Genomic DNA, 21,206 nt, shown 5'->3' on the forward strand with positions numbered 1-21,206 from the left:
AAATTAGCAATTGGCTAAATTTGCATAGTATTTACAGTTAAACCAAATTAAGGTTTTCTGTGCGTTTTTCAGTAGTTTAAATTAAATCCAAAGCACCTAATTAGCACCTTGTTAATTGTGTAAGCAAATTTAATTAACGAATATTTTATAATTAGTGGCAAGATTCTTAAGGAAATATTATTTTTTGAAATTCTATATTATTATTTTTTTCTTTAATCCTAATGCTAAACCTAATTATTTTAATTAGTTTCGGTATAAACTTACGTCACCAAGGCCCACATCTCCACATAAAAATACTTCAGTGAAATTTCTCCCAGTTTTTCAAATCCCCCATTGTTTAAAATATAATCCCAATATTTAAATCTAAAAATTAGTGATACACCAATTAAGTTATTTAATTACCCAATTTCAATTATCACAGTCCAATATCACGCATCTCTAATTAAATTTAAATTACCTACAATTCCTTTCCTTTTAACGATAATTTTAATGGTGTTTCACTAATTTTTAAATTTATTATTTAATTTTCCTACGTATATTTAAGTATCCCTGCACGTTAACCATAAATCCACCAAAAATGGTAAAAATTAAACAAGTTTAAAATGTGAAAACACAATTTTTAGGCCAAGTCTTAACCAAACCAAGGCTTAACTAACATTCAAGAACAAAATTATTTCCTTCTTTAATAAAAAACGTGATTTCTATTGGTTAAATAAATAATACTATTTCTTTCCCGGTCAAAAGCCAAGGCTTAAACTTAAGCCTAATACTCAATATTTATCGTTTGAAAACAAAAGTAAACTTATAAAAATGTTAGTAATTGAATTAAGTAACCATCACCGTGTTTAATTAACCGTCACCAATAAATTAAAATAAATAAAACTTACAAAATATACCCGTTCACAAAGTTCAAGTCCAAAACTCCAAATCGAGAGCGGATTTGTTGCTGCGTCATTTTAAAAACGGTTTCGGAATGGTTTTCTTTGTTCACACATCACTTTGAAAGAATGGCTTCTTTTTGACGCTCGAAGACAAATCCTCGGTACTTCTTGGGCTTCCATCTTCAGGAGGACTGAAGTTAAGTAATGGTTCCTCGTCATTTGGTCCGTACAAGTCATCAGGACTTGTTGGTTGACTTATGGTCACAAACTTTGTCTTTTTCTTAGGCCTTGGCGGAACCGTCGGTTCTTCGCCTTCATCGTTAATTGTTTTGAGGCTTGAAGTACGGAAAGGTTTCCGTCTGTTAATTAGAATCGACTTGGCGGCTTCCAAAGGTTGAGGAACCACTTCCGGGAAAGCTGGGGGCTTCTCTTGAGGTTCGGGTATTATGGGCAAGGCTTCGGCAAACGCGGTTTCAGGCTCAGGAATCTTTTGCACCGTTTCAACCTGCCAATGAAATGTCAAAAATGGCCGATGGGTGTCGACAGTAGTAACTGGAGCTGGAAATATTCTAATCGTACTGCAGTATGATCTCATCAAATGTTACTCCAAGATGGCAGTATCTTGCAGCCAATAAGATTACGCGAAATTAAACTACCTGATCGTTAATATCAAGAAATTAACTTACATTCTTGGGCTCTACGACGTCCAACTCTTGTGTAATAATCGGACTTCCTTCTGGTATCTTGGACAACCTTTCGGGCGACTTTGGGGGTAGTATCCTTTCGGGTGACTTCTGTACAGGCAGAATCACGTGCTCGTTGATAACGGGTAGAGTACCACTACTCGGTACAATGTTCGCCTCATTAGAATCTTCATCTATCGGGGACTTGTGACCGCCTGGGGTTATTGGAGGTGTTTCGTACAATGGAGAGGAACCATTACGAGGCGATGAGGTCGGCAAGGATTTGGGAGGTGTCGGGGAGGTGATAACCAATTGGTGAGAGGAGAGGCGTTCTAGCAATGGGTTCTCGTAGATGGTTGGGGAATTGTACAACGGCGCGGGTTTACTTGGATGGGGAGGTGAGGGTGTGCGATCTTCCATGTTCATGGCTTCCGGGAACATGCCTTCATCCGGTGAAAGAGATGGTGCGACTGATGACAGACTGCCCGATTTCTCAAGACCTGTCAAGAAAATTTGAAATTCAAGTTTCCCAGGCATAGAACCCACTGAATTTCGGTCCTACTACCCTATTTCGAACACTCTTCATGATAAATACCTTTGGATCCAGATGGTACATGGTCCGCAACTCTGATGGTTGGTTCATCACTGTCACTCGCCTCATGATCCTGATCTTGATCCTCTTTGTCCTCGTTATCTTGTAGGTCGCTCATGCTTACTTGGACATTAACTTGCTCCGATTTCTTGGGAGGTTTAGGCGAATCCAGACTCTTTTTCAACAAGGCATTGGACAACTTCCCAATGAACTTCAAACTACTTGAACGTTCGCGTTTCATTTCCGGCGGTTTCGCGGCGACTTCCGGTTCCTGAGACTGTTGCGATTGTTGTTGAACTTGTTGTTGGTTATTATTCAAACCCGAAGTATCCACACTCTGAAGTCCCAAGTTGCTATACCGTAATTGTCGCCTTCTTCTTGAACTGGGATGTCGGGACATCATACCAGGACGGTTACTCAAGAACATACTAGGAAGTTGTAAACTGGTTGACATATTGGGTGTTGGCATCTCGCTCGAGTTGTGGAAGTTGTCAACCAGGTTCAGATCCGACAGGTGAAATATATCATCAGGGTAATCGTTATTTGGTTGCCGAGGAGGGTTAGCGGTTGAAGGCGTCGAAGAAGCGCTGGATCCCGGTGACTCGGCTTCCTTACTGTTTTGTTTCTTACTTCTACGTTTTCGTCTGCTACTTTGCAATGAGACGCTACTTCCGTTGACGCGTTCCCGCGAAAAGAGGCGGTTCAGATGGGACATGATGTTCTGTCGTGGGTTACCCAATCCTGAGATGCTACTACGTGTACTTGCGGATAATTGACGGGATAAGTAATTGCCGGGAAGTGAAGACTTGACGCTAACCGGGATGAAATGATTAGGGTTAACTTTAACATCGATATCCTCTTCTTCCTCCAAGGGGGTTAGTGGGATGATCTCAGCTTCTTTTGGAGACACACTGGAAGATAACAGTCACCAGATTAACACAAGTCTTTGAGGTGTAGATTGTGCATATCTTCGACTGAGTCTTACATTATTTGCGCTGCTGAACCTTGAGGTGGTTCAGACCGGAACTGCTCGGAACCGGCAGTATAAGGCAGTTCGGATGGCATAATGTCATCCCAGTACTGATCCCGAATAAGTTCAGGGTGCTCTTGGTGCATCTCGTCAACAATTAAATAGGACACCTACGTAATAATGCGTTCAAACCCACGCCCCTTACCATATCGTTGCCCCAATTACCTGATAGTTGCGATCTAGCATGTAGTTCATTTCAAAATCATCATCGTCTTCACCGAACGGGTTGACCAGTGTCTCAGCCACCTAAAACCATGCACCATTGTCATTTGTTTAAGATGGTAAGTCACCGTTCACGCACCGAACGCACCCACCTTAAGCCAACCCATGTAGAAAAAGAATTGAAGAAAGTTAAATACAGGAAAGTAAACATTGTTGTCGTGGCCTTCGTAGCCTTGTTTGGGGTCTAAGTGTTGCCGTCCTAGGAGGGTGGCCACGAAAAATACGTAAACGGCTAATGTAACTACTTGGGTATAAACTAAAGGGATACTAATCCAGTCGTAGTTGAAGAGACCACCACAATGGCGTCGGTAACTAGCTATGGCCTAATAATAAACAGAATACAGGATATAGAAGTATCATCAGAGGCAAATAGAGAAAACAAAGTAAGTGCCCAGTAAAGTCAAGAGCTTCTTACATCTACGATAGTATTCAAGGCAAAATCGTCCCTGATTCGACCTTCCTTACGGGCACGTGTCGCGATACTCGAGGCCCAAACCAACGGCATCCAATAAGTGCAATGGACGGTTGTTAAGCCTACTTGTTCAAACACTTTCTTTTCATTTGGTAACATCATACCAGCCTCGACAAGATGGTCTAAGGTTGGGAAACGTTTTTTCACGCAAGGACTTATGCAAATCATTGTAATTGTGGAAGCCAAGTTGACGTAACGCATTATAGTTCTGCGCATAAGACGGCCACGGTCGTCCTGTGAAAAATTGTCAACCGAAAAATGTAAACTTATTCATTAAAATGTCATATCATAAATTTGTTAGATACATGGTTAAATTTTACAATGTAAAATATAAAATTTAATACAAAATATTATGACATCGTAAGTTTGCCGCGTTTCCGAATTGTTGTTCCATTCATGGCTAATAGTGGAACACTTCCCTCCTAGAGTAGTTTTATAAACATCCCCCAATTTGTGAATGAACCAAAAAAATAAATAAATACTATTTTATTTACAATTCCTCTCTCTCAAGTGGTACCCCGTGGTTTTTACAACTTTACAAGTATTTCTACAATTGCTCCCCTCTTGACCATGGCTTGACAATCCCAAGGAGGGGAACCTACTATTTCATTCATGGGTGGTAATATTTCAAGGTTGCGATTGAAAAATCGTGAGAACATTTTTGTGGATGGAACTTATCAATGAATGACAAACTCAATGCTATTTTTAACTGTAAAGGGGGTGTCAATTTTTAAGTAAATAAAATGCAATATTTAATTAAAACTCTCATTGACTTCAACGCCGTTTAACCCTGTCATTTCGATGGATTTTCTTAATTCTCTGACCTTTTAACCTCTGACCTTTTGAATGGCCATTTGAAATTCCCAGACCTTCTAACCCTTACGTCTTTTATTTAACCCTGTCCTTTCAATGGATTTTCTAAACTCCCCGACCTTCCAACCTCTGACCTTTTGGATGGCCATTTGAAATTCCCAGACTTCTAGGTCTTTTATGTTTAAATCATAACAAAAAACCGTTGAAAACTACAACTATTTTCAACATCCCTGACCTTTTACAGGCCTTACAAAATCCCCGGACGGTTTGACCTCTGTTATATTTGTCCTTGGATATAAATCATAACAAAAACAGTATAGAAAACGGCAACAATTTGACATGCCCTTACATATCTTTATAGGCCTACAGTTGACCATAATAAATTTGCAAGTAAAAATAAATTTCGAGGTCAAAGTCAACCCGAATCCCACTCAGTCTGGAAAACAAATCGATTTTGTTCAAAAACGTTAACCCTTTTAGAAAACCGGGAACCCGGAAACGAGAGCCCCAACTCTGAGCTATAACAACCAATCATAATTAGACCTACGTTGCGCGCCAAAAATCATTGTCAAGGTCGCAATATTTTTTCAACCAATCACAACACGGGTTTAAAAAAAGCGGGAACTTAACGGTTACTATGCAGTTTTAGGCTTAAAATATTAAGTTACGTTACGTACTTGTCCATGTAAAAAGGCGCTGACGAAAAATGCCAGGGAATCCGGCCATGGTATACTGTTGAATGTATTCCACCAACGACTTACCACAATGGAGACGTAAAAACCAAGGACAAAAGACACTGGTATCAAATCGGCAAAATTGCCGCAGTAAAGCGCGAATTTTTCGAAACTCCTGTAAACATTATTACGTATATTTTCATCGTGTCACGTGTTTGTCTATGGCCTGCACACGGTGGACAGGTAAGGTATGGTATGGCGCCATAGGTAATCAATAAAATATACAAATGACTCATAACAGTCAGGTATGGAATTTCATGAGTAATAAAAACAAAGGAGCATAAAATCGAAAATTGTGCTAAGCCTTTATTCATTGTCAATTTGCATAAACGTGTAATATTCAAGAAAAAGGTGTAAGAGCATCATATTTTTCATCAAATCACCAACACGCCTTTTTTCAAAGTAAATAAAATAGGCCAATAAAATCGTTTAAAACGTTTTCAATACCCCTTCACGTGACTAGATAATTACACCACGTGTTACCCCACGTGATTCCGCTACTAAAAATTAGTTCAACAATATTTTTAGGCGATTTGATAAAAAAATTTAATGATGCTTCAAAATTAAAAACACTTAATTATTTTTGCACTCCTTAAAAAATTAATTGAATAAATAAATAAATACAGCCATAGTTTTGCAAAATAAAATAATTTTTAAATAAAATTCGCATGCGATTACGCCAAAAATTACGTATCATTAATTAATTTAAAATTAATTAACCTTTTCGACTCCTCCTCTAATATACATCTATATAGAATAGTTAGCGAATAGTACAACGATATATATAAAAACAAATCAGGCCATACTAATTTATAAATACCACCGCGCCACCTATAACGAAAAATTAAATAATTTCTATATTAAAAACTATAATAAACTACATTGAAATCACGTGACATTTATTTATTATTTACACGTAATTTACCTAAACAATAGCTTCCAAAAACATCCAAAACCGCGGCTAGTAGCTACTTCCGCCGAGTAAGTAACGGTCATGACCCCCGAGTTACAATTACAACTACACAACTAAGAAAAATATAATTTCATCTAATTTTCAAACTGTAGTAGTAAATTTTGACCAAAAATTAAAAATTTTCTAACTAAAACGTTTTATTAATCATCATTTTAGGGGCTAAAGGGTTTCCTTTTATAAATATTACAAAAAATGATACGCGCCTATAGCAGCGGCTTCCCCTTCGACCGCGTCAATCCGCTGACCCGACCCTACTGGAAAACTGGACTGAACTAGCCTGGAACACTCTTTAAAGATCGACTTAATTTTTCATCCCCTTTTACGATCCCCCTAACCACATTAAACTCGATTCTGATTGGGTAATGTAAGTCACGTGACGCAAAAAATGGTGCATAGATATATTTATATATATAAAACAAAGGCGCGCGATTTGTATATGTTTGGTTTTTTTTGTGAAAGTGGTCGTGAAAACGTTTGAGGGGTCGTGTATAAATATTACAATGTTTCCGTTTAAATCTGAGTGTTTATTTGGAAAATTTGTATCCTAACCTTACATGCTAGCGGTTTATATGTCTGTCTTTTAAATTTTCTATTAGCTTTATATTTAATAATAATTAATAATTAATAAATTTTACGTTTAAAAAATCTTATAATCTGACTTCAATTATTTTATTCAATAATGTATGTATTTTATGATTTATATGGCATATATTTATAGAAACTGGCTGTATTTATTTTTGAAACCTTATTGAATGACCCCTATTAAAGCTAGGGTACGTTAAAGTCAAAGGGTAATGACATCTGGTTCGCATAGTTCGTTCAGTACTGACACCGTTTATGTAACCGATTGAATCGGTTTAATTTAATTTCGCTTTCAACAAAAATATGCGCCTAAAGTTAATGCATTTATTAAGCACGTTAATTAAGCCTTTAAGTGGCAATAAAAATGCCAATATTTCCATTAAAAAAGGCTGATTTTTAAGTATATCAAAAATTATCGGGTTCAACTTATGTCAGGCCCTGTCCCTCAACCGGCTTCGCTATAAAAAGATTTCGTAATCGACCCAGAAGCGTTTTAAAAATGGCTACGTTGCGACAGACCCCTTTAACTTGCAGTGGTCATACCAGACCCGTAGTTCATCTAGCCTTTAGCCAAATTACGTCATCTGGATATTTTTTAATATCAGCTTGTAAAGGTAAATATTAATTTCTTAACTTCTTAAGTAAAAATCTGTGATACTTAAGTTTAAAATCCGTTACAATAATTTGACCAAGGCTTAGCGATAAATAGGTTAGCAAATAATAGGGGTAATGGCAGCCCTCCGCCTTCGACTGTATTAAGCTCTACGGGGAAATAACATGGGGTGCCATTAGTCTGGGTTAGCAAATAATAGGGTAATGGCAGCCCTCCGCCTTCGACTGTATTAAGCTCTACGGGGAAATAACATGGGGTGCCATTAGTCTATAGGATACCATGGCTTCGTGGAAAATACCCTAGTAACCTAAACTTTGACCTAATTTAATTAAATATTACGAAATGGGATAATTAACAGCATTTAGGCTTAATAAAAATCTTTTAGGGCAATATTATTATATTAAACGTGTTAAATATAAATTTTAAGATGGAAAACCCATGTTACGTCAAGGGGAAACTGGAGATTGGATTGGTACTTTTGATGGGCATAAAGGGGCAGTTTGGGGTGTTGCATTAAATAAAGATGCAAGTAAAGCAGCTACTGGAGCTGCTGATTTTGCAGCTAAGGTATTTAAAACCCTTAAAAACTTGCAAACTTGCACATAACATAAATTTAACGCAAAAAAATCATGTTTAAGCTATGGGATGCAGTATCGGGGGATGAACAACACACTTTTGTACATCAACACATAGTAAAAAGCGTGCAGTTTAGTCAGGATGACGTTCGTTTACTGACAGGAAGTAATGAAAAGCTAATGAGAATTTTTGATCTGAATAAACCTGAAGCAGGTGGGGTTATAAAGAATAAGGACTAATTAAATTTAAATGGGGTGTTAATTAAAGTATTAATTATTAGATCCAATTAAAATCCCTGGACATACATCAGGGGTACGACATGCTCTATTTTTAAAGGATGAGAAAAGGATCGTTAGCGCTTCCGATGATAGAAGCATTAGGTTTTGGGACCAAACATCGTTAGAGGAAATTAAAAAAATTGAATTTCCCGCTGTGCCTAACAGTATTGAATTAAGCCAAGATGGTAATATGTTAACAGTTAGCAGTGGTCATACTGTGACCTTTTGGGATACTAATAGGTCAGTTTTATTAGGTTTTTTTAGAGGTTAAAGGGTTCTAATGGGTTCTAATTCTGATTTTTTATGTTAGATATGAAAAGGTTAAAGAATATAGTGTGCCTACCTTGGTTAATTCCGCATCTTTGCATCCGGAAAGGACTGTTTTTGTTTGCGGTGGAGAGGATTTTAAGATGTACAAGTATGATTATGAGTCAGGAAATGAAATAGGTTTGTATTTAATTTTAAAATCGAATTCAGCTCACTGAGAGCTTTAATTTGAGTATAAACATGATAGGGTTTGAATAATTATTAAAAGTGTCACAGGTCATATATGAGTTTTGTCACAATTGAAGTTTGTGACAATGTAAATGGTTGAAATGAGTTGTAGTTTTCATATTCATTCATAACTCCCCAAGACCTTTCATTTAAGTACAAACATGACATGGTTTGAATAATTTCTCAAGTCACAAGAACGTCACAAATGGCATTTGTGAAGCGTTTAATCACGTGATCTTAAATAACCTTGCATATTCTTACTACTCTCACTAAGACCTTTCATTTAAGTATAAACATGACATGATTTGAATAATTTCTAAAATTCCCAAGTCACTGGAATGTCACAAATGGCATTTGTGAAGCGTGTAATCACGTGATCTTAAATAACCTTGCATATTCTTACTACTCTCATCAAGACCTTTCATTTAAATACAAACATGACATGGTTTGAATAACTTCGAAAATTTCCAAGTCACAAGAATGTCACAAATGGCATTTGTGAAGCGTGTAATCACGTGATCTTAAATAACCTTGCATATTCTTACTATTCTCATTAAGACCTTTCATTTGAGTACAAACATGACATAGTTTGAATAACTTTAAAAATTCCCAAGTCACAGGAATGTCACAAATGGCATTTGTGAAGCGTGTAATCACGTGATCTTAAATAACCTTGCATATTCCCACTACTCTCATCAAGCGCTTTCATTTGAGTGCAAACATTACATAGTTTGAATAACTTCCAAAATTCCCAAGTCACAAGAAGGTCACAAATAGCATTTGTGAAGCTTGTAATCACGTGATCTTAAAAAACTTTTCATATTCTTACTACTCTCATCAAAACCTTTCATTTGAGTATAAGGAAGATGGGGTTTAAAAATTGCTGACTCATTACTGATCATGTGACCAATATAACTTGCTCTCTTTGTCACAGAATCATTTAAAGGTCACTTTGGGCCAGTTCACTGCATTCGTTTCTCGCCTGATGGAGAATTATACGCCAGTGGCAGTGAAGATGGAACCTTACGTTTATGGCAAACTACTGTAGGCAAAACATATGGCCTTTGGAAATGTGTTCAAGCCAGTGACGTCATTGGTAATGAAAATTCAGACGCGGCTGCTAATGTGCAAAATGACATTTTAAAAGTAGAGTCATGATTATCTTGTTCACAACACGCAGACGCTTCTTATAACTGAAAGCATTTCCACATATTGTGAAAAACAATTTGGTTTTTTTCACATACTCTCTGAACATCTAAAAAAAAAAGCAAAAAGTTTAAAAAATTGCCAAAAAAATAATAAAATATATTTATACTTCCATGTTTTGTTGTTATTACCATTTATTATTTAAGCCTATTTGACATTAACTCATTTGTGAAAGTTCACAAAGGTAATGTTCAAAACTAGCCTTAATAATAGACCTATTTGAGTTGAACTACCAAAGGCTTAGTGCTATGTATAACTCATGTCAAAGGCACAGTTCAGTTCAAAATTAGCCTCTATAATAGACCTATTGGTCACAGTTCAGTTCCAAACTGGCCTTTATAATAGACCTATTGGGCACAGTTCAGTTCAAAACTGGCCTTTATGATAGACCTATTGGTCACAGTTCAGTTCAAAACTGGCCTTTATAATAGACCTATTGGTCACAGTTCAGTTCAAAACTGGCCTATATAATAGACCTATTGGTCACAGTTCAGTTCAAAACTGGCCTATATAATAGACCTTTTGTTAACAGTTCAGTTCAAAACTGGCCTATACAATAAACCTATTGGGCACAGTTCAGTTCAAAACTGGCCTATACAATAGACCTATTGGGCACAGTTCAGTTCAAAACTGGCCTATATAATAGACCTTTTGTTAACAGTTCAGTTCAAAACTGGCCTATACAATAGACCTATTGGGCAAAGTTCAGTTCACAACTGGCCTATACAATAGACCTATTGGGCAAAGTTCAGTTCACAACTGGCCTATACAATAGACCTATTGGGCAAAGTTCAGTTCACAACTGGCCTATACAATAGACCTATTGGGCACAGTTCAGTTCAAAACTGGCCTTTACAATAGACCTATTGGGCACAGTTCAGTTCAAAACTGGTCTAAACAATAGACCTAGTGGGCATAGTTCAGTTCAAAACTGGACTATATAATAGGCCTATTGGGCACAGTTCAGTTCAAAACTGGCCTAATAATATAGACCTATTAGTCTAACAAAGGCTTAAGTGTTATGTTTGTTTAATAATCACAATAATCAAACTATATACAATAACTGTTCATGTTTATTATGTTTCCCTACAGTTTAATTTACAACAATGTGTTGCAACACTAAATATATGTATATATACAATTCCTTAAACTGCTTTACTCTGAAAGTTCAAAAGTGTAATGTTTGCGACCATCTCCTGGCATTTGCTTAGGCAACTGTAAAGCAACAGCCAATCAGCATTCAGAAAGCCATGTTGGGCATAAACATATCATTTACCAAGTAAAATCCAAATTAGACCAAAATAAGGAAAATAGGCTTATCTTAGGACAAGGCTTATCTATTCTTAGGACAAGGCTTATCTCAGGACAAGGCTTATCTCAGGACAAGGCTTATCTCAGGACAAGGCTTATCTATTCTTAGGACAAGGCTTATCTCAGGACAAGGCTTATCTATTCTTAGGACAAGGCTTATCTATTCTTAGGACAAGGCTTATCTATTCTTAGGACAAGGCTTATCTATTCTTAGGACAAGGCTTATCTATTCTTAGGACAAGGCTTATCTATTCTTAGGACAAGGCTTATCTATTCTTAGGACAAGGCTTATCTATTCTTAGGACAAGGCTTATCTATTCTTATGACAAGGCTTATCTATTCTTATGACAAGGCTTATCTATTCTTAGGACAAGGTTTATCTATTCTTAGGACAAGGTTTATCTATTCTTAGGACAAGGCTTATCTTAGGACAAGGCTTATCTTAGGACAAGGCTTATCTATGGACAAGGCTTATCTATGGACAAGGCTTATCTTAGGACAAGGCTTAGCAAAGCCTATATTCTGGTACTTTTTTTTTATGGATTTAACATTGCTAAATTATATGCAAATACCTCAGTTTTAAAACCAAGTACTCACAACAGGGGGAGTGTACCGAGCATTTTCAAAAAATACTCCTAAAACCCCAACGGCAATAACAAACACCAGAAATGTCATAATCTGGACTGGACTAAAATATAGAACATGTAGAGTGTTAAGATTAAGAAAGGTTTGTATCTTTTAACCCTAATTAAGAGCTTTATATATATACTATATTTAAATGTAATATTGTACTCACTAGCTATATTTTATGGGTGAAACAGGGTTAAGCCTATCCTCTCCATAATAATCTATTTCATGATGAAGCTATAGAGTTTTAATTGAACCTTATTGTTAATTTCTAATATTTCCTGCAGTAAGTATAGTAATTAATTAATAAACTTGATTGATTACTTACTGGTTCTCCGTAATTCTTCCTCAAAACTTGAAAATCCCAAGATTCATAGGGGTCCTTTAATTCCGTTGGTACTAAAGGTAAATTAGGATAATCTCCCATTTCCGCATCTTCCGGGAATGGTTTATAATCCTCAGGTATTAAATTATATTTCTTAGCAGCGGCTATTCTCTCAGCTTCGGTTTTAGGGTATGGACCGGGTTTCCAATCCTTGTTCCAATCTAGAATTAATATTTAATTAAAATTAACGAAGTTTAGTTTGACAAAAGACATAATAATAATCAAAGGTCAAATTTTCAAAAATTATAAAGCTTCCTAAGCCTTGGCTTAAGTATTTATATTTCGATCCTGTTTAGGCCTAGAGCATTTGAGTGAAAAAATATTTTAATAACATAAATACTTACGGTTTCTAATTGGCATAATTGAAACCACAGCTTGTTCTTCATTGCGAATATTATTTATAATTGCTCGGCCCAAAGTCGAAGCAAATTTCGGACGTCTCAATAAAGCGGCAGCCATTTTGAAACTGACAAGCTGTATAGGGGTCTGATATAAGCACAGAAAATTGGGTGGCTTAAATTTAAAAATTGACTTTGAAAACATTAATTTGAAAGTTAATTATAATGCTTTTGAACTTAATATGAACATTTTATTTCATTTAAGTCTATATCTCTTGATTAAATGACATAATTTGCTATTGAAAAATTTATGTCCAAAAAAGCGAATGCTTATTTCTGGTCTTGTAAATTGTGGGGGTCAAAGGTTAAAAACAAGCCGGTAAATTTGTTCCCATTTAAAGCCGCGATCAATCAGCCTGCACGCCGATTCCTCCCTTCAAATTGTGTTCATTAGAAGTAATTATAATTAATTTTGATTTTAGGGTATTAAAATATCGGCATAAAGTCAGACATTATCATAAAAATAAATTTGATCCATTAATTAAATATAAAAGAACTTAATTCTAAAAAAAGATAGCTAAGCCTTGGTACTGTAATTTTAAAGACAAAGTTAAGCCTAAAATCATTTTAAATATAATTAAATTAATAGAATTATGTCCGATAATGAAAACGAATCAGAACAACAAGCTACACCGAAAGGCCTTAACCCTGGTCCACTAAAAGGGGTCAATTATCCACTCCAAGTACTATATTGTGGAGGTAACCCTAACTAATTTAAACCATCCCTCTTAAGTTAATTAGCAATTATATTTTAACTAAATTAATTAAAACGTTGCAGAATGTTCCATGCCATTAGAGTATTGCGAATACTACCCAAATTATGAAAAATGTAAAGACTGGTTACAAAAAAATTTACCCTCAGAGTTTAATAAGGTCCAAATAGGTTTGTTAATTAACCGTTAAAAATTAACAAAAAGGGGTTAATTAATGAGTAAAAATTAATTAATAAAGGCGACGATCAGGGCTCGGGAACTGGGGAAGAAGAGAAAAAACAACGTCAAAAACGCGGGGGTAAAGGTCAAATAAAAGCCAAAAAGAAAGTAGAAAAGGAAAAGAAAGTTTGTCTATTCCGTTCTTCGAGGGGTAAAAAGAAGTTTGTGACAGTTGTGACTGGTTTAAGCACATTTGGTAAATAATATTGGACCAGGGATAGATTTAATTTTAGAAGTAGGAATGGAGAACGGTTAATATTTACTTCAGTCCTCTTTTTTCACAATTCCCCCCCCTCCCCGGGTAAAAGGGGGTCCTGGACTTTGAGGCGCGCCCAGACTACACTACTCTGTTCTCCATTCCTGCTTCTAAAATTAAATCTATCCCTGATTGAGCACAAAATGTTACCAAAATGTGTCAGGAAACTTAAATTACACTTACATGCATCAATAGATATTGATCTTAAAGATGCTGCAAAGTTTTTTGCACATAAATTCTCTTGCGGCTCATCGGTAACCGGTGATGACGAAATTGTGATTCAAGGGGATGTAAAGGATGATTTATTTGATTTAATAATGGAAAAATGGCCTGAGGTGAATACCCCCTCTGTCCCAAAACCCAAAACCCCCAGATTTAATGTTAAATTAACTTTAATTCTGTTAATTTAATTGAATTTCAGATTGACGATGATTCTATAGATGATTTAGGAGATCACTCGCGCTAAATAAATTGGGAATTATATTTAATTTTGTACATGTTTAACGTTTATTTGTGTATGAAAAATAATAAATTGACAAAAATTCTGTTTCCATCAAAACATTTATGATTTAACTAACACTGAACCGAATTATTTAAAAATGAACTGAATAGTTAAGAGAAATTAAGGATAGTTCATCATAACTGCATGATCGATCTATCTATTTTGGAAGCAAGGCTTCAAGATTTTTTATGTCAGCCAAAAGTTTGTTGCCATGTTCAACAAAATTCATGGGTTGAACATTAACAACTGCGTATTTTACTCTCTCTTCTTCCTGTTTGATAAATATGTATGTTAAATGATAATTAGTAAAAGTTTCTTTCAAAATCAGCAAGAATAATAATAATTAGAAACAGGGTTCATACAACTTTTTTAATTTTCCAGATTTTTACCCATATTCCCTAAGTTTTCAGGGTTTTCCCATATATTTCCCGAAGTTTTCCCCATATATATTTCCCTGAGTTTTCCCATATATATTTCCCTGAGTTTTCCCATATATATTTCCCTGAGTTTTCCCATATATATTTCCCTGAGTTTCCCAGGGTTTTTTATCATATATTTCCCTGAGTTTTCAGGGTTTTCCCATATATTTTCCTGAATTTCCCAGGTTTCCCCATATATTTCCGAGTTTTCTAAGGGTTTTTCCCTATGTTTCCCAGGGTTTTTTACCATGTGTTTCCTGGAGTTTACCAGGTTCTTTACCGTGTATTTCCCTGAGTTTCCCATGGTTTTTAAACCATGTATTTAATGGAATTTACCAGGTTTTTACCGTGTATTTCCCCATATATTTAGTAAGAACACGGAGTGGTTTTTTATAGTTGAAGCAACCTCTTCAGAGCAAACTTAATCAAACCTCAGAAATTTCCCTGATAATTTCCCAGGTTTGTTACTAATATGAACCCTGAGGTTAAATACTTACATTCCAAGTTTCAGCTTTGGCTCGAATTTTGAATATATACGATTTAAACTGGGCATTGGTAAGAACATCCCCAAAGGCAGCTTCATCTGAAAGCTTCATCCGACCCAATTCTTCAGCTGTAACCCCCAAAATGGCTTCACTATTCTCTTGAAAAGAAGTAGCCCAAATTGTATCTGTAAAATCAGCTATATTGATCTAAAAACAATGTAATTAGCAATTAAAACCAAGTTAATTAACAAAACGAAATAAAAGGTTTCAAATTTAAACTAACGTGTCCCAACATTTTCCATTTATAACTTTGAAATTCCTTCTGGCATTTTTCACACCGATAATTTCCATCTTGCAGATCTTGAACCTTTTTATTGCAATTCTCTGAAGGGCAAGCTTGGTATAAGCAACTATCTTTCTTGATAAGCAACACCATAGCTTTGCACGTAAAATAATCAGGTTTTTGATCAAAACCAAGTTTTTCAGCTTGTACTTGAGCAAAAGTTTTCCAATTTGTTTGACCGCCTTAATTATTCATTACAAGTTAATTACAGTTGCTGCATGAAGATTACTGTTACTTAATTTTAAACATACTGGCCATTCCACCCATTTTGGTCATGCTTTGAGTGTTAGCGTGGGCTCCTTCTCTATCATACCACCCTCTTAACGCGTGTGCTTCCCGAATATCAGGGTTTATTGAGACTGTACTACTCATAAGAGTACTTAGAGAACGCCCGCCAAAATCAGAAAGGCGAGCTCCTTTAACAGCCACAACTGGATTAAACGAACCATCAAATTCCTCAGCCTATAACATTAATTAAGTTTTAGACTCGTTACTCCTAATTTTAGGCTTAAAAAACTAATTAATTAATACTAGCTAATTAACTCACAGTTTCACCCCATAGTGTCAATGTTATTTCAGCTAAGGATTTATCAACAAGATGCAACTCTCGTTTCTTTAGCTCCTTGTTGGTGGTCTTTTGCATGATGGTTGTAATGTCACCGTAACTCTTACAAACTCCAATAACATCTAATTTTAATTAATTTAATTTAATTTAATTACGTTTTTGGGTATGCTAATTACGTAATTAATTAGTTAAGACTCGATTTGAAGATTTTATCACGTACCAACGACTGTAAAAGTACTGGGATCTATATTTTGCAATGAGGCAATGTCCTGAAAGTCGTACTTCACCATTGGGATTGAAGCAGTCTCTTCATCAGGACATTCTACAACTTCAGTTTCTCTGTTAAACTGAAGTTCATAGTCGTGATTTACATTGCTAAAACGTTTATTGGCGGCTCTGGTAGCGGCTTTTCTGATGAAATACACCTGGAAATGATTAATAAAGTGTCATAATTAGGTACATATATTGATAACCCATTAAAAAGGTTCATACAACTTTTGGAAACAAATTTCCCTGACATTTCCAGGTTTATTCCCTTATATATCCCCAAAAATTTCCAGGTTTATTCCCTTATAATTCCCCCAAAACATTTCCAGGTTTATTCCCTGATAATTCCCCAAAACATTTCCAGGTTTATTCCCTTATATTTCACGGTTTATTCCCTTATATTTCCCGGTTTATTCCCTTATATTTCCCCAAAACATTTCCAGGTTAATTCCCTGATATTTCCCCAAAAAAATTCCAGGTTAATTCCCTGATATTTCCCCAAAACATTTCCAGGTTAATTCCCTGATATTTCCCCAAAACATTTCCAGGTTTATTCCCTTATAATTCCCCCAAACATTTCCCGGATTGTTTCCTTATTTTCCCCAGAAATTTCCAGGTTTATTCCCTTATAATTCCCCCAAACATTTCCCGGATTGTTTCCTTATTTTCCCCAGAAATTTCCAGGTTTATACCCTGACATTTCCCCAAAACTTTCCAGGTTTATTCCCTTGTACTTACCTGAATTTTATAGGTTTATTCCCCTCATATTTCCAAGTTTAGTCCCCATATATTCCCCATATATTCCCAAGTTTATTCCCCTTATATTTCCAAGTTTATTCCCCTTATATTTCCAAGTTTATTCCCCTTATATTCCCAAGTTTATTCCCCTTATATTCCCAGGTTTATTCCCCTCACATTCCCAGGTTTATTCCCCTCACATTCCCAGGTTTATTCCCCCTCATATTCCCAAGTTTATTCCCCATATATTCCCAAGTTAATTCCCCTTATATTCCCAAGTTTATCCCCCATACATTCCCAAGTTTATCCCCCATACATTCCCAAGTTTATCCCCCATACATTCCCAAGTTTATCCCCCATACATTCCCAAGTTTATCCCCCATACATTCCCAAGTTTATCCCCCATACATTCCCAAGTTTATTCCCCATACATTCCCAAGTTTATTCCCCATACATTCCCAAGTTTATTCCCCATACATTCCCAAGTTTATTCCCCATACATTCCCAAGTTTATTCCCCTTATACCTCCAGGCATAAATACCTTATTCAGTTCCATCATGTTGTAATATTTATCAACCAAATCCGTGAAAACGGTTGCTCTGATTTCTCCACTCTCATCAACTAAATTCATGTTGAACAATCGTCCCTCGCCTCTCGAGTTACTCCAAGTTTTAATTGGTTGTTTAAAGGTAACTCTGGCTTTAATGACCCAACTAAAATTGTAAAAATGATGTTAATTACATAGTAATTAAAGTAATCATTCATTTCTCAACTAAAAATTAAAATAATGAATGATGAATGATTAACATACTTATTCTGAAAAGGAGAAATGGAGTTTATGGAATGCACGGCACCAAATGGAAGCTTGGGGTCATTAGCGGCTGGACGAATTGGGTTGAAATTGTTCTCCGATTTCACAATACTCGCAAAATTGTGTGATGTATTTGGTTTTGGAATGGAGTTTGAAATGCTGCTGTTTGAGAGTGGTTCTTGTTTTATTACCGGAGCTTCTACAGGTTCGTTTTTGGCTGTTTAATAAATTTTAATGCCTTATTTTATTATTTGTTAGAGTAATTTAGGGTTCATATGACTTCTGGGTAACCGATTTCCCTGCTAAATATGTGAAGCTTTTTAACTATATATTTCCCTGATAGGGCCCCCTAGTAACTGCAGGACTGGTTTGTTGGAGTAATAATTATGGGATTTGATTGGTTATTTTTAGTTGGAACAACCCCTTCAGGGAAAACTTCCCTTGATTTTACTAAAAATTATAAATTTCCCTGGGTTTTTCTAAGAATTATAAATTTCCTTGAGTTTTTCCTGGATTTTAATAAAAATTATAAATTTTCCTTAGTTTTCCATGAATTTTACTAAAAAATATAAATTTCCCTTAGTTTTCCATGAATTTTACTAAAAAATATAAATTTCCCTTAATTTTTAAAAAAAAAATATGTTTCCCTGATTTTTATTAAAAACTATAAATTTCCATGAGTTTTTAATGCATTTTACTAAAAACTATAAATTTCCATGAGTTTTCAATGCATTTTACTAAAAACTATAAATTTCCATGAGTTTTCAATGCATTTTGCTAAAAACTGTAAATTTCCCTGAGTTTTCCTTGAATTTTATATAAAAATATTAATTTCCCTGATTTTTATTAAACCCTATAAATTTCCATGAGTTTTAAATGAATTTTGGTCAAAACTATAAACTTCCATGAGTTTTCAAATTTCAATCCATTTTACTAAAAACTATAAATCTCCATGAGTTTTCAATTCATTTTACTAAAAACTATAAATCTCCATGAGTTTTCAATTCATTTTACTAAAAACTATAAATCTCCATGAGTTTTCAATTCATTTTACTAAAAACTATAAATCTCCATGAGTTTTCAATCCATTTCACTAAAAACTATAAATTTCCATGAGTTTTCAATGCATTTTACTAAAAACTATAAATTTCCATGAGTTTTCAATGCATTTTACTAAAAACTATAAATTTCCATGAGTTTTCAATGCATTTTACTAAAAACTATCAATTTCCATGAGTTTTCAATAAAGTTTAGTAAAAACTATCAATTTCCATGAATTTTACTAAAAACTATAAATCGCCATGAGTTTTCAATCCATTTTACTAAAAACTATAAATTTCCATGAGTTTTCAATAAAGTTTAGCAAAAACTATCAATTTCCATGAATTTTACTAAAAACTATAAATTTCCATGAGTTTTCAATCCATTTTACTAAAAACTATAATTTTCCATGAGCTTTCAATGCATTTTACTAAAAACTATAAATCTCCATGAGTTTTCAATCCATTTTACTAAAAACTATAAATCTCCATGAGTTTTCAATCCATTTTACTAGAAATTATAAATCTCCATGAGTTTTCAATCCATTTTACTAAAACCCATAAACTTCCCCTGAGTTTTCCCTGAATTTTTAGCAAACAATTTATCTCCCTGACATTTTAAACGTTCTCCAGGTCAAGTTTGTATGAACCCTAACCCTTTAACTCTACCCAAAGTTAACCAACCAGCTTACCATGTCCATTAACATTTGAACTTCCATTAACAACATGATTACTAGCTTCATTTCCACCAGTATCTTGACCACTTGTTGCTTTACCACCTGCACCTTCTCCAAAATTTTGTGGGTTCCCTAATCTCTTGCCAACATTGTCACCTTTGGCAACTAGAGTTATTTCAAGCATGATAATGATTTTGCGTCCAGGTTGCATTTCTGTGCAACTATATTTATCCAGCTTTATGACAGTGTATTTTTCAAATTCTTTGGCATCTAAACGATCGTTTAACTGAGTGGCAAGCATGCAAAATGGGTAACTTGATCGCCCATCGGAGACAAGCATGCGATAACGATCTTGAGATCCAGGAACACGTTTGTAACTTAATATTTGGACAATTGGTTTGTCAACTATATCTCCTCCTAAAATGCGCTGTAATAATTGTTTTTAGGCTTAGGCCTAATATAATTAATCAAAATTAAGTTAATTAAATTAATTACCTCCATGGCGCCTTCCGTTAATTTTATATCCATTGTGAATTTGGAGGAAAGGACTTAAGCCTTGGCCTTATGATATGAATTAAAACCTTAAGAAGTCCGTCCGTCCTTTTTCTGAGGTTTCTTTTGAGATTTTATATTACAATTCTAAGTAATTTATAATAGAATTCCAAGTTTTAATCATTAAACTAATTAATTATCAATGAAAAACAATTTGTTTCTCGATTTAAAGTCGAAAAATTCCCATGTAAAACTATCGCGCCAAAATACAAAGGCAGACCTGACAATTTTGAGCGGGAAAACTTGTGTCGTCTGGCGAGTTTCAAGTTTAGACTTGTTCCAAGTTGTTTGGTTCGGTTTCGGTTGCAACTTGTGTTGAAATTATGATAAGGGAGAGCAATGTGCACAGTCGTACAAATAAGATAACATTTATTTATTTATTTGCAGAAAAAAACTTAAATAAGGTCAAATGTGCTTTTTGATTAAATTGTTACAAAAGTTGTTTGTTGAAATAACAAACAGTTGATATTGTCAACAATGGAGCAAATGGAACTCCCGCCTTTCCATCTCTATGCTTTTCCCCATTACCCACCCACTTGCAGGGCCGGAAATAAGAAAAATTTCTTATAGGACATGTGTCCAGTGATCCCCCCCTTTGAAAGGAAAATTTATGGGCCATTGTCCACTGGAGTGTGCAAAAATAGTGTCGCATCCATTGAGTTCAGAACATACATATATTAGAACTCAATGGTCGCATCTTCCTAGTCAAGCTATCAATAAATGAGACATTTTAAAATTTTATTGGACA

The 21,206-nt window shown here is 35.1% G+C and overlaps 5 protein-coding genes across 6 annotated transcripts; 2 read left to right on the forward strand and 3 right to left on the reverse strand.

Annotated features, from left to right (window-relative positions):
• Nucleotides 1-280: 280 nt before the first annotated feature.
• LOC149615821 (uncharacterized) lies at nucleotides 281-6,659 on the reverse strand. The gene is made up of 10 exons (XM_089857637.1): nucleotides 6,353-6,659; nucleotides 6,148-6,258; nucleotides 5,371-5,542; nucleotides 3,824-4,114; nucleotides 3,501-3,731; nucleotides 3,352-3,432; nucleotides 3,142-3,296; nucleotides 2,160-3,067; nucleotides 1,568-2,064; nucleotides 281-1,386 (listed from the first exon to the last, which is right to left on the reverse strand). Exons 1-10 carry the CDS (start codon nucleotides 6,421-6,423, stop codon nucleotides 988-990), a joined length of 2,916 nt encoding a protein of 971 aa, XP_089713763.1. The 5' UTR covers nucleotides 6,424-6,659; the 3' UTR covers nucleotides 281-987.
• Nucleotides 6,660-7,439: 780 nt separating this feature from the next.
• Nucleotides 7,440-10,262, forward strand: wmd (serine-threonine kinase receptor-associated protein wmd). Its single transcript, XM_089857638.1, has 6 exons — nucleotides 7,440-7,596; nucleotides 8,023-8,162; nucleotides 8,234-8,384; nucleotides 8,452-8,689; nucleotides 8,760-8,896; nucleotides 9,879-10,262. Exons 1-6 carry the CDS (start codon nucleotides 7,482-7,484, stop codon nucleotides 10,100-10,102), a joined length of 1,005 nt encoding a protein of 334 aa, XP_089713764.1. The 5' UTR covers nucleotides 7,440-7,481; the 3' UTR covers nucleotides 10,103-10,262.
• Nucleotides 10,263-11,205: 943 nt separating this feature from the next.
• Nucleotides 11,206-12,954, reverse strand: ND-ASHI (NADH:ubiquinone oxidoreductase subunit ASHI). The gene is made up of 5 exons (XM_089856402.1): nucleotides 12,818-12,954; nucleotides 12,417-12,634; nucleotides 12,258-12,325; nucleotides 12,059-12,149; nucleotides 11,206-11,365 (listed from the first exon to the last, which is right to left on the reverse strand). The coding sequence occupies exons 1-5, from the start codon at nucleotides 12,930-12,932 to the stop codon at nucleotides 11,306-11,308; spliced, it is 552 nt and encodes a 183-aa protein (XP_089712528.1). The 5' UTR covers nucleotides 12,933-12,954; the 3' UTR covers nucleotides 11,206-11,305.
• Nucleotides 12,955-13,164: 210 nt separating this feature from the next.
• DENR (density-regulated protein) lies at nucleotides 13,165-14,618 on the forward strand. 2 transcript variants are annotated; one of them, XM_089856839.1, is made up of 6 exons: nucleotides 13,165-13,267; nucleotides 13,461-13,570; nucleotides 13,650-13,754; nucleotides 13,823-13,999; nucleotides 14,255-14,394; nucleotides 14,481-14,618. In XM_089856839.1, exons 2-6 carry the CDS (start codon nucleotides 13,465-13,467, stop codon nucleotides 14,523-14,525), a joined length of 573 nt encoding a protein of 190 aa, XP_089712965.1. In that variant the 5' UTR covers nucleotides 13,165-13,267; nucleotides 13,461-13,464; the 3' UTR covers nucleotides 14,526-14,618. The 2 variants fall into 2 exon arrangements, with proteins under 2 accessions (XP_089712965.1, XP_089712967.1); XM_089856841.1 differs by having other exon boundaries at nucleotides 13,189-13,398.
• On the reverse strand, nucleotides 14,538-20,909 carry RPA1 (replication protein A 70). Its single transcript, XM_089856825.1, has 10 exons — nucleotides 20,402-20,909; nucleotides 19,922-20,333; nucleotides 18,190-18,406; nucleotides 17,920-18,091; nucleotides 16,594-16,798; nucleotides 16,356-16,495; nucleotides 16,060-16,270; nucleotides 15,749-15,990; nucleotides 15,478-15,672; nucleotides 14,538-14,832 (listed from the first exon to the last, which is right to left on the reverse strand). Exons 1-10 carry the CDS (start codon nucleotides 20,432-20,434, stop codon nucleotides 14,719-14,721), a joined length of 1,941 nt encoding a protein of 646 aa, XP_089712951.1. The 5' UTR covers nucleotides 20,435-20,909; the 3' UTR covers nucleotides 14,538-14,718.
• Between the last annotated feature and the right edge of the window lie 297 nt (nucleotides 20,910-21,206).

The sequence above is a fragment of the Phalangium opilio genome, unplaced genomic scaffold (assembly GCF_054372755.1).
Source record: "Phalangium opilio isolate 3A_F unplaced genomic scaffold, DU_Popi_V2 ptg000217l_1, whole genome shotgun sequence".
In the NCBI taxonomy this organism is placed as follows: domain Eukaryota; kingdom Metazoa; phylum Arthropoda; class Arachnida; order Opiliones; family Phalangiidae; genus Phalangium; species Phalangium opilio.

Excerpts from the sequence above, each read along its gene's own strand:
- ND-ASHI (XM_089856402.1), bottom strand. The coding sequence starts at position 12,932 with ATGGCTGCCGCTTTATTGAGACGTCCGAAATTTGCTTCGACTTTGGGC. Across the intron at positions 12,326-12,416 it reads GGAAGAATTACGGAGAACCA|CTTCATCATGAAATAGATTA; the intron begins GTAAGTAATCAA and ends AAAACTCTATAG. Across the intron at positions 11,366-12,058 it reads CTCGGTACACTCCCCCTGTT|TTGCCTAAGCAAATGCCAGG; the intron begins GTGAGTACTTGG and ends GTTGCTTTACAG.
- wmd (XM_089857638.1), top strand. The coding sequence starts at position 7,482 with ATGGCTACGTTGCGACAGACCCCTTTAACTTGCAGTGGTCATACCAGA. Across the intron at positions 7,597-8,022 it reads TTTAATATCAGCTTGTAAAG|ATGGAAAACCCATGTTACGT; the intron begins GTAAATATTAAT and ends ATAAATTTTAAG. Across the intron at positions 8,385-8,451 it reads TCTGAATAAACCTGAAGCAG|ATCCAATTAAAATCCCTGGA; the intron begins GTGGGGTTATAA and ends ATTAATTATTAG.
- LOC149615821 (XM_089857637.1), bottom strand. The coding sequence starts at position 6,423 with ATGACCGTTACTTACTCGGCGGAAGTAGCTACTAGCCGCGGTTTTGGA. Across the intron at positions 5,543-6,147 it reads TTAGAGGAGGAGTCGAAAAG|GAGTTTCGAAAAATTCGCGC; the intron begins GTTAATTAATTT and ends TAATGTTTACAG. Across the intron at positions 3,732-3,823 it reads CCTTGAATACTATCGTAGAT|GCCATAGCTAGTTACCGACG; the intron begins GTAAGAAGCTCT and ends GTTTATTATTAG.
- RPA1 (XM_089856825.1), bottom strand. The coding sequence starts at position 20,434 with ATGGATATAAAATTAACGGAAGGCGCCATGGAG. Across the intron at positions 16,271-16,355 it reads TGACACTATGGGGTGAAACT|GCTGAGGAATTTGATGGTTC; the intron begins GTGAGTTAATTA and ends TTAATGTTATAG. Across the intron at positions 15,991-16,059 it reads CAAAATGGGTGGAATGGCCA|GCGGTCAAACAAATTGGAAA; the intron begins GTATGTTTAAAA and ends TGAATAATTAAG.
- DENR (XM_089856839.1), top strand. The coding sequence starts at position 13,465 with ATGTCCGATAATGAAAACGAATCAGAACAACAAGCTACACCGAAAGGC. Across the intron at positions 13,571-13,649 it reads CCAAGTACTATATTGTGGAG|AATGTTCCATGCCATTAGAG; the intron begins GTAACCCTAACT and ends AAAACGTTGCAG. Across the intron at positions 14,395-14,480 it reads TAATGGAAAAATGGCCTGAG|ATTGACGATGATTCTATAGA; the intron begins GTGAATACCCCC and ends ATTGAATTTCAG.